Genomic DNA, 11,667 nt, shown 5'->3' with positions numbered 1-11,667 from the left:
AAGACTGGAAATACCAAAAAGCAATACAGAAATAAGTGGCAACTTTATTTTTGTCAATGCTTTTGCCCCAGAGAAAATGACACCCATGGCAAAGAGCCTTATGGCTGTTTATAAAAAGAATAGCATTGCCATGACTATTAGTAAGGTTAATGAATGCTATTCAATTTTCTTGCGGGAATAAAAAAATGTATATATTGCCCAAGGCTCCGACTCTCTCATACGTGTGATTATTGAGATGGACTGATCTGTAAGTGGGTACCAAATTCAATTTTGCTTATGACCTTATTCAATCTGGAGTGATCAAAATAAAATGCTGTGTGGTTTCTTGCCTCTTACGTGACCTGCGTGTAAATGTCTTTCAAGGCTCAGAGCGTGATAGTTATATCATTGCGTTTAAGGTCGCAGGGAAAAAACCCCCGTACGTTGTTGATACAGGTAACCGAGGTGTGGCCAGGCGCACAGGTGGAAAGGGAAGAGGGGAAAAAAAAGCCAGCTCATCATCTGGCAGCCGTTATTTCTCTTCCTGTCCTGGACTGCAGCGCTGAGCTCCGGGTATGGCCCCGAGTGGCGTGGGGAAGTGCCCGTTGTTTTTCTTCCTCGCCCTGGCGTTCGACGCCGGCGGCCTGGCGGTGCTCCTCGTCGGTATTTTCGGCAACTTGACCGCAGACGGCCGCTTCTACGGGGACTTCCTCATCTACACGGGCTCCGTCATCATCTTTTTCAGCCTGATGTGGTGGGTGTTGTGGTACACGGGGAACGTGCACCTGTACGCGCCGGGATACAGGAGGGACTCTCTGGACGCCAGCCTCACGCAGTGGGCCAGGAAGTTGTCCGAGAGGTTCTCCAAGGGCGGCGGCAAGAAGCCCCTGGAAGCGGCGGAAGATGAGGAGGAGATGAAGAAAAAGAAGATGGGTGGAGAGGTGGTGAAGGCGAAGGGGACCGTTCGCTTCTCTGCGCCGCCTCGGATTACATGGGAATCCAGCGGCGGCGGTCAGGATAACGGGGGCTTCGACGGATGGAGCGAGTGCGCGTCTCCGGCTGATAAAAACGTGGAGCTGGGGGTCCTGGCGGAGGCGGTTTGGCAGACGGGAGACACTAAAGCAGAGAGGCTCCTCTGACACAACATGGTGCGTATTTGGCTCACCAATAAGGCCGTGAGGACCTCTGGGCCGAACGGTTCCAACTAGGAGTACATCGATTGTAGTTTTGTAGCCGATTACCGAAATAAACAAATTAAAAAGTCTGACCTGCCGATTAGCGATACCATTTTTTTTCCATTAAATGTTGCTAAATATAGCAACAACAAAAAAACACTGACTAAAACTTTTACCCATTCTTCTTTGCAAAATACCTCAATTTCTTTAGAATAAATTAGTCATTACAGTTTATTTACTGAGTAACTTCGGGATTGGTGTTTTGTTGTTGTTTGGAAAGCTACCGTATGTATTATTTTTCTCATTCTATCCACTTCCTTCGCAGTTATATACTGCTTTGCAGGTCACATAAAATCCCAATGAAACACACTGAAAGAAAGTCGTGTTTGACAAAGTGTGAATGTTCAAGGGGCGTGAATATCTTTGCAAGGCGGTAAATAATCCTCGTTAGAGGCCTGCCGTCGCTTTGCTTGCCATGAGTTTTTCCAGCTACATCTAACTGGCCTTTTTTTTTTCTCGTCACTGCTGCCATCCTCGTCCTCTCTCAGGTTGTCATGGCAGCCATCCTCAGGCTTGCCCCGGTCTTAATAAGGAAAATATCTCACATTATTGGCAGGGATTAGATGAAACTCATAGTGAAGCTGGTCCTGAGAGGTAATCACCCACCCACCCATAGGTACACTCACCTCTCCCACCCCCCATCAGCCCTCCGAGGGGGCTTCCCAGCTCTATGCTCATGAATATCTGTAATAATATATATATTTTTTCTTCCTTTTGCACCCCTCCACCCGAGTGGAGAGATCTTCAGTGACCCATGGCAGCTTTTAATTAATGAGCCTGACCGTTTGTGCTCACCTTCACACTTCAGCAGTATTTTAGCCGTCAGTTTGCTTGTAAGCGGGCAGCCAGTCAGACACCCTTTGGGCATAAAGACACAATTGCGTTTTAATGGAACTCTGCAGCACTTATTGATCCGGCGGAATGGAGTGCGGTGGGTACGCCGATTGGGTTTTAGCACACTTACAACATTGGGTTTCGGCTGAGCCGCCGAAGAAATGCGGGGATCTTATCTTATTCTGCTTAATGCCCCCAGATGCCATCCCACCAGCTATAAATGGGTGTGGTCTTTTTTTTTTTTTTGTTACAAAGGAAAAAAATAAATAGCTGATCCACAAAATAACAGTACCTCGCCTTTGGTTCCCCGGGGAATCTGCCGAAGGTGCCGTATATTAAACCCAGACCTCATCCAGATGGTGACGCCGTTACTCTGTAAGCTCTGATCACAATGTTTCAGTAAAGTATCATTATCCAGAAATGAAATGATTCCTATACTGATGTTGGGTAATATGAGACAGAGTCGGGGGAAAAGCCATTAATCCAAATGCTACATAAAAAGCCAGATTAGTTTGGCCTCCATTTTTCTAGTTTTTATTTTTTTTAAAGTATAAGTGAAAAACAATGCATGTCACAATAGAGGCGTTATCAATATCAGTAGATAATACATTTGATTCAGTAATTTCACTGACTGCACAGCATTCTTGGAGATGTAGGTAAAGAAAAGGCTTTAGTTGCTCAACTTCTCACAGCTAGCTAAGCAACTTTGGTGGCATCAAGTAACTCGCTTGCTCTTTGGTTACCAAGTAGCAACCTGTTGAGTGGCTTGCGCAGCAGCAGTTTCATGTTTCATCAACATGCTTCTTAACTGCTTAAAAATAAACTGTGAGAAGTGAAAACTGTGGCTAAAACAGGACAGGTCACTTCACTAGTTTGATAGTATTTCAGATATTTAAAACTACAACAGCAGTGAGAAACATGGGGGAGGAGGGAACAGGGTAAGATCGTTACAGCTTATAATTTAAGGTTTTTTTGGGACAGCACCTTTCGAGTCTGCAGGACAATCCAAGGCAATCCTGTTCATTTGTTTTTAAGGGTGTCGAGTTTGAAACAGAGATTAAACTTTCAGTTTTGTGATGTAGACGGCTACTTCCTCCCATTAGGTCGCATGTTATCACAGAGTATCAATGCACACTTCTTTTCATAACCCAGGCCCCCGCCTTAGAAAAACACTGCTAATGTAGCATCAACTTACCTTTTTTTTTTTCCCTCTCAATGAGAACGTATCAGACGTTTGGCAAAGCTGGTTAATCAGGATGTGTAATTTATCATTGCTTAAAACAGAGAGAGGGATTGGTCAGGATTACATGCTGATTGCTTCATGCTTGCATGTTCACATGTTCTGAGCTGCCTGGTGTGAAATTACTCAATGTGTCTGCAAAGTCATGCCGTACCATGTTGACTCCTTTACCTTGTTCTGGGGTTGTAAACATCAAGACTGTCTGAAACAAATATTTGAAAAATATATATAGTTTTTTTAAAATATATATTCATCTTGAGAACTGGAAATCAAACTATAACAGCGTTATACTAAGTTAAAAAGAAGAAATATTGCATTATTAGGAATAAATATTGTGATTAGGATGGCAGTTGTGATTAGCCCACGTTTTTCTCAGTCTTGCTTGTAATATTTTAAAATTGCTATTGTTAAACCTAAATGTTGACACAGTTGAGAACAGGGTGGCACATGCAAATGTCTAAATATTGAACCAAAAGTGCTTAATTTTTTTGTAAATCGAAAGCCTCAGTTGATAATGCAAAGTATTTGTCAATCACTCAAAATTAAGGACTAAGATGGTTTGCTTTTTTAGACATAAAGGTTGCAGAGATGTTGAGAATTTGTAATGTAATGAAGATATCCAAAATTAAGACCTACATCTAAAAGGTGCAAAAATATTTCAAATCTGTGCAGTTCTCACATTGGCATACAGTTGAAACCAAAGGCTTACATACAGTGAGTAGAAAGACACGAGTAGACATTAATAAAGGTCTGACATGTTTTCTTTTATCATTATTGTGGCATTCAGTAAATAGAAAAATTTTTTTTACTCTAGCCGACCTAAAATAAGACACATTTCAAATGATTTCACCCGACCGCCTACATAAAGTTGGTTTTCTCTTGACCTGTTTGGTCACTAAAGCTGTTTCTTTTTTTATTTTTATTTTTCCCCCCCGGTATGATAAAGCTTGTAGCCAAAATTAAACATGCAAAGAGAAGCCACCGCAAAGCTATTCTCAAACGACCTCTTTTATTGCTACCAATAGTCTGAAAATTTTCATGAATTTGCGTACAGATTATCTTTGAAAAACAGTTGCGTAAGACACAACCTTTAGCTTATCTAGATTTAGACTTTCAACTTTTTTTTTTAATCATGTTAATTATTTTTTGTTGGTACCAAATTTTTGCATCAAAAATAACTCTTTACTACGTTTTTTGTTACCTTTACAGATGCCATAGCCGGTGCTCCTGGACCTGAGCTACTTCCTGTTTTTGCAGTTTGTTTTTTTTTCCTTCTCCCCTGCAATTTCAACAGACTTTAACATTTAAACTTGTGAGCGAAAGTCACGTTTATGAGAACATCCTGCTTGGTGTCAAGCTCTCAAAAATAAGAAAAGCTGACGGGATGAAGAAAATTTACATTTTAGTTTTATGTTTTCTGTGTCACTATATGTATAGTTGTGTCTAAATTATTTTTGGAAATAAAGTCCAAAGACATTTAAATGTGGTTGTGTGACTCTGAGCAGTGGATGCTGTCTGCTTTACTGAAAGAGACTACGTTGAAAAGGTAATCCTTAATGAAGTTTTAAATGTCTATAATTACAAACAAATGTTTGGGATTTAACACATATGGATAATTTCTTTCTACTTTTTCCAAATATACCTGTGGCTGAGCTACAGCTGGGTCTGTAAGGGAAGGAAAGCACATTCGTCTACGGAGCCAGAATATCTCTTATCTTTAAGGGAATGTATTTCTCTGGTGCCAGCGGGTGGTTTTTAAAAAAAATTAAGATGTAGAGATAGAAGGAATGTGACCTGAATGTTTAAGCTCTTTCCGTGTCATCTGTCATCCCGCTCACTCCTCGTGAGGTGCTGTGTGAAGAATGGAAAGAATAAAACTAACTTTCACAAGTTACCGCTCTCAGATCGGCCGCTGCGTAGGATTTTTCTTCGTCGCCGTCCTCCTGGATGCGGTTGGCCTCGTCGTCTTCGTCACTGGGATCGCCTCGCCCGTCGGCTACTGGGACTTTCTTGTCCTTTCTGGGCCGCTAATTGTGTTCCTCAGCCTGGTGTTTTGGATTTTGTGGTACATCGGAAACGTAGAGGTGCCGACCGAGGAGCTGACTCCAGTTTGAGGCTCCTCTTCAGCAACTGTTTATCGCCTTTCGCTGGATGAGGAAACTAATCCAGCTACAGGTTCAAAGCTTCTGCTGTAAAATAAACGAATGTGGAGAAAGTAATGTTTGTTAAAAGTTTTGTTGCTTTCCTTTGTTCCGTTTCAGGTGCTTTTGTGCTTGGAGTCTATCTCGAAGGACAAACTTATGGATCCGTAATCTGAAAAGACGTCTTGTGCTTCAAGACTTCTTGTGCTTCAGACCATGAAAGGTGCAATCGTTGAGACTCTTTTGTATTTTGACAAATAGGCCTGGATGATGTTTACTCCAACTTGCCCCCAGAAAAGCCAAGATGAAAAGGAACACACAACAATAGCAAATTGCTGTAGTTATTTTTAATTAGCATTATTTTTGAGTCATTTTGTTCCCAACTAATATTATGTTATAGCCATTTGGGTTTCTTTTGTGTTCGTATTCCGTCTTTTGGGTCCTTTTTAAATTCACATTGTCCCTGTTTGATTCATCCTTTACCTTTTTATCTCAAACTTGAGTTCTTTGTAAGCATTTTCTTTGTTTGGGATCTTGTGCATAATTTTTTGTTAAAATTCCACCCCTAAGCTGCGCTTTTGTACCTCCATTGCTACGCTGAGGCTCTTTGCTGTCCTTTTGTGATGAACACATTTCACAAATTGTCCTGATTACTGTGGTGTTGCTTTTGTGCAAATATTCCTCAAATCTAAATAGTGAGCGGTCAAATAAGTTTTTGATTCCTACACAACTTCTTTTTTGTTTTCTCATTCAGACTGATCATATTTCTCCTAAAATATTTTGTTTAAAAAAAAAATGACTTCATCTAGCACTGAATTCCCTTCTTTGAATCGTATGGCTTTTTGAAGTTGCATTGTTTCAAATGGGAACATAATAAAAGCAATTCAGATTAGCGTCTTAGTTTGACTTGTTGGCACTTTTAGAAACATGGACAAGCTTTTGGATTGTCAAAGGATGTACACCAAACTCAACTATGAACTTTATTGAAAAGAAGAACCCAAACGGTGTAGGTTTAAAGGTTCATTTTCACCAGCTTGTGCATAGGACAAACTCCGGGGTAAGGACAGGGAATAAAGCTGAAGGCTAATTTGAAGTTCCCAAATTTCACTTCTGGTCTTTGTGGTTGACGAAGAACCTGATCTACCTTTGCAGTCCTTGTGGACGAAGCACTACGTGGTGTTTCATCGACCACGAAGCCTACATCAGCCAGGTCCTTTGAGGGACACAGCCCCTCCATTTGGACACACCCTATCTGTTAGAAAATGTATGTAATTTAAAAAATATTAATAATTAGTTTATCAAATCAAAGATGCTATTACACCTTTTCGCTTTTCTCTCATGTATCAATGTGTAAATAAACGTCTAATCCCAACAAATTTTTCTAAGATGTTTTTCATACTTCACTCCTAAGAAGAAAGGAATGTTCTATAATCTTGTTCCAACACTGACTAGCTGATAGATTACATCCCAGCTGATAACATCATCGTGATAACTCGTTCTCTACTAAAGGGACTTACTACTCCCATCGTAACATCCCCGCACCCTTGTCAAATAAGTCCTTCCTTTGTTTCTCCTTCCTGCGTGTTGGCAACACGTGGTCATTTATCATGTCTGTTTTACTGACTTTGTACTTAAGGCTGTTGTTCCCGATCAGTCTCTGTGGTGATTTTAGGGTTGTGAAATCTGAGTATTGGTCGCTCAAACCGTTCAAAAGGAACTAGTCAAACTGGGTCCTTTAGTTACAGACCACCGAGCAGCGTCGTTTCACGGGAATGGTTTGTGAAAAAGAGAGTACGGAAATTGATTATTTTTTTAAAATGGTGGAATCAAACTTTGTGGGTTTGTTTATTGAGCTACTCATGTGCTCAGGTGTTATCTTCATCTCAGGTATGTCATATAACTTGTTTTTCACTAGTCCGGACACACACCCTATTTACAGGGTGACTGATATCTGAGCTCGACACCACAATAATCCCCTGATCGTCCCTTGTTTGGCACAAGAGTGAAGATACAATAACAAACTAGCAGGAAGACTAAATATAAAAATATAGATGGGTTTATTATTAACTTGAATTTTATGTTCAAGTTAACAATTTTGTGTAATTGCTTTTAGTTCCAAGTCCAAATTAAATACTCAGATCTCTTTTGACAAACATTTGGGTTTCAAAGAACAGGTTATTTTTTTCTTGCACAAAGGAGTGTTTGGGAACGTGTCAACACTGCATTACTAATTCAGAACCTCTCCCGGCAAAGCGGTTCGAGAAAGGGTTCCTTTGAACCGGTCGTCATGAGACTCCAGAAGGTGTCACAATCCCCACAGCCGGGCCCGTCTCTAGGTGTTCAGGTTCAGCCTCACACCCTTCCTTCCGTCTCTCTTGTTACACCGCCGTGGCCGACTCTCGCGGAGGAAACCCGCCTACGCCTTGGCCCCGGCTGAACATAACACTGTCTAGTGACAAAGGCGGCAAAGATTAGGTTCCGCGAGGGCAGTCGGTGTAGTGTTGAGACTCTTGTCACGGCTGCCAGCGCTGCACACTGGAGCAACAGCACCGTGGTGGCATGTGATGTGACGGAGCTTCAACTGTCGAGGCTGGTGGAGCAATGCAAAAAAATGTGTTAAAGTTTGGAAAGCAATCTTTCAGTCTGGTGCTGAGAAAGAAATTTTGGAAGAAGCCTCTTAAGAGCACTCATGATCTGGATTTGGCCCAAAATAGAAATGAGTTTGACCCTCCTGTTTTAGAGAGTGGTCACTGCTGGACAAACAGCTGGTTAATTTGTCCTCGATGTCTCTCTGAAATAAGTTTGTTTTAGCGCCACGCTTTGGATGTTTTTATGATCTACACTGTTGGTTGCTGTTTTCTTTTTTCTTTTTTTTTCTTTTTTAAAGAACATAATTTATCAATGGTGCAAAATAAAAAAGGGGGATTTAACAAAACCAAATTTCCAAAGGGTGATTTCTCATTTCTGAATTGGTCAGGTAAATTTTCTTCTTGGTGGATTGTCATGTGACATTACGTTTGTGTCACTAAACCCAACTCCTCCAAAACTAAAGTTATGATGATAACAAATGAATTCCCAGCTAACACAAAACACAGGAGAACGTGATGTCAGCTTAAACCGAACACTAATCCCACCTTACTTTCACCTCTCCATGTTTTTGTTTTGAGGACTTACTTTTGTCCCTTTCTAGTGCTGAAAGGTGCGTAGAGCAGGCATGATTCAGTGCAGGAGCACACAAACACACACCTTCAGCACACCTTCAAACTCTTCGGGTGAGGCAGGAACCTGCGACCGCATTGTCTTGTCACAGTTCGTGGCTTTGATGCAAGCTTTTGAAGTCCAAATATAGGCAAGAATGTTCTAGGGAGAAAATCCAATTACATGTCCAGGATCAACCTTTTTTTTTTTTTTTAAACAATTGTATTCTTTAATAAATATTAGGTGGCAGTAATTTATTTCCTAATTACGGCTCAGTAAATGTACTCGGTAAAGCTTGATATGGATGTCCATTTCCTCCGCACGTTCCAAATTAATTATGGAACTGTTCAGCCGCACTTCCTGGAAATTAACTTCCCTGTTAAGGATCTAATTTATCCCCGAGTTTCCTTTTCACTGAGCGGACGCTGGTTCCTCAATATGGTAATGAGGTGCAACCTCGCTTAAAAGCTTTTCATTAGGCCCGTTTCCATGGAGACTTGCTGTTTTTAGAGACAGGTCTCCCTGGTGAGCAGAAGTGAAAAGCAGCCGAGGCGGAGATGATTCTGTGGCACAAATGCAGAACTGGCTGGGATAGGAACTTTGTGACATGAGGCAGAACAGAGATGCTTGTTGAAGTCAGCAGTTCAACAGGCTTCTTAGCATTTACTAGTTTTCCATGTAAAGCTACCTTACGTTTCATTTTAGTGTGATATAACTGGGGTGAATGTTGTTGTTTTTTATGTTTCCTGGTTATTTTTCATAAATAGATCAATTTGAGCCCTGTTGCAAAGTAGCAGCAAGGAGGTTAGGAGCAATGAAACAATGGGTGGATAGGTGGATCAAATTCAATTTTTGGACTTATTGTCTTTATAGTTTGATTAATAACTCATGGGACACTACATATATAAGGCTGGTAAATTCTCTCACATTGCATGCTTGTATATGTGTATACGCTTGTTCACCTCTTCAAATGAGCATCAGCTGGTGCCGAATTGCCACCAATGAACCCACAGAGACCCCCTATGCATACCGAGTAAAACCAGCAGAGGGCAGCACTCGACCATCGTTTCAACACCGGTTTTCTCATCGGTATTCTCAAAAGTAAAGACCTTGGTATTACTTGGCTGTTTAACACAAAATGTTTTATTGATGCTTGCAGTCTTTAAGGAAGACGTATCTGTTATGTAAAAAGAGTCAACTGGTCAATGGTTTCAGTATACAGGTAGGAAATGGTTTATTTAAAAGACAAAATGCCCATATATGGGTAAAAAGAAAATTTAAGCTGTAACTCTGACGATAACGATGAAAGGAATAATCCAGCAATCCATGCAACTTGGATGTTTGGATCTAGGAATAACGCAACACTCAACTTCACTATTGTCTAGCAAGGTGGAAGACCAGTCCACTACATGAGAAATTAAAGCCAATCATTTATTCCGGCGCAGTCAAGCACTAAAGGAAGACGTTCACAAATTAATGTGGAACAATGAAATAATAAACGCTCGGGAGTGCAAATAAGATTTTAAATGCCCAGCAGTCCTATGGGATTTTGAGGTAAGTGTTAAATAGTTGTCCGTGTGTACTGTGTTAAATCAGCTTTGTATGATGCATTGCTCATTTTGTTGCTAAACATGCTGCAACTGTATTCAAATATATTTTTAACCCATGGGAATAATCGGACGCATCCTACATGGGCTAAGGAGAAAAAGAACTAGACTGTTGCTCAGTGGTCTAAACTCCTCTTTTCAAAATGTAAAGTTTGTATTTCATTTGGAAATCAAAAACACAGTCTTTGAAGGAATAGTGGGGAGATCCGGAACCCATGTTGCTTGAAATCCAGTGGGAACTTTTCACATTTGATGATGATTTGGAGGCCATATCATCCACTGCTGAGAAGTTTTATGGCTATGCTGATTTCATTTTCCAGCAGAACCTGCCAAACGATAGCAAACGCTGACTCATGGTGTTACCAGCAAACTGGCCCGATGTAAACCTCATAGAGAACCTATGAAGTGTTATCCAGAGGAAGATGAAAGACACCAAACCCAAGGCAAATGGTGTGAAGGGTGTTGTGAAAGCAACCTGGGCTTCCTTTAGACCTCAGCAGTGCCACAGGGTGCTTGTTTCACCACATTGATGCAGTAATAAATCACGCAAAAGGAGCCACACTCAAGTATTGAGTGCATAGAAGTGAAAATACTTTTAAGAAACTAACCTGTTTTTTTTTTTTTGTTTTTTTTTAAAGTTCTTATGTAACACTGAAATTTTGTTAAACGCAAAATTTTGAGTTTTCATTTTCTGTAATCATCAAAATTGCAAGAACTAAATGCTTGACATAGCTGTGTAACAAATTTATGTCGTATATCAGCCCCACTTTGTGAAATGAGTGACAAAAACTATTGGCTTTTGTTTCTTCACGACATTCTAATTTTCGGAGCTGTGCTCCGACATCCTTGGACATTACGTCATTTAGAGAACACGTGCGGGACAGAGCGCGCGCGGCTTTCTTCGAGTAGCACGTTCACTTAAATATTAAAGCCGTGTCGAAGAACGTGGTGTACTGTCTGAGAAGGAGAATGGTTATGGGGGCTCTGACATTGGCGGCGCGGCTTCATGGAGCTCTCAAGCCTCTGCGTAGTTATCTCTACACGACCTACATCCACTGGCGCTGTGCTCACAGCGTGGTGCCTCATAGCTTTTCTACTAGAAATAAATAAAGAAACCCGCAGCTAGGAAGCCCCGGCTTCCTGGATGGAAGTGAGGAACCGAACATTGGGCTGCAGCCAATAGGCGTACATGGCTAATGAATGGAAATAAAAACGGTTTTTAACATGAAAAAAAAAATCTTTAAACTGCAAAAATTTTTATGACGCTTGACTTTTAAAGCCATCTGGCGCAACATAAAACACCCCAAAAGTGGGTACATTGAGAACAGACATTAATAACAAAGCACTTTGTTTAATGAGACTTACTGAACACTCTGCATCAAACAATGTGAACTTGAGCTCTTATTGTCTTATTGTCTTGCCAACTTGACTTT

At 40.9% G+C, this 11,667-nt stretch overlaps 1 protein-coding gene across 2 annotated transcripts; it reads left to right on the top strand.

Moving 5' to 3' along the window:
• Positions 1-414: 414 nt before the first annotated feature.
• On the top strand, positions 415-6,805 carry LOC122823207 (transmembrane protein 238-like). 2 transcript variants are annotated; one of them, XR_006369304.1, is made up of 3 exons: positions 415-1,127; positions 4,498-5,463; positions 5,550-6,805. XR_006369304.1 is itself a non-coding variant. In XM_044102593.1 (2 exons), exon 1 carries the CDS (start codon positions 555-557, stop codon positions 1,116-1,118), a length of 564 nt encoding a protein of 187 aa, XP_043958528.1. In that variant the 5' UTR covers positions 415-554; the 3' UTR covers positions 1,119-1,127; positions 5,193-5,324. The 2 variants fall into 2 exon arrangements, 1 of the variants encoding a protein (XP_043958528.1); XM_044102593.1 differs by lacking the exon at positions 5,550-6,805 and having other exon boundaries at positions 5,193-5,324.
• Positions 6,806-11,667: the final 4,862 nt, after the last annotated feature.

This window comes from Gambusia affinis, linkage group LG20 (genome assembly GCF_019740435.1).
Source record: "Gambusia affinis linkage group LG20, SWU_Gaff_1.0, whole genome shotgun sequence".
Classification (NCBI taxonomy): domain Eukaryota; kingdom Metazoa; phylum Chordata; class Actinopteri; order Cyprinodontiformes; family Poeciliidae; genus Gambusia; species Gambusia affinis.
Note: the sequence above shows the minus strand (reverse complement) of the source record. Positions and strands in the feature narration are given on the sequence as shown.

What these genes read in the sequence shown, in the direction of transcription:
- LOC122823207 (XM_044102593.1), top strand. Translation starts at nt 555, where the DNA reads ATGGCCCCGAGTGGCGTGGGGAAGTGCCCGTTGTTTTTCTTCCTCGCC.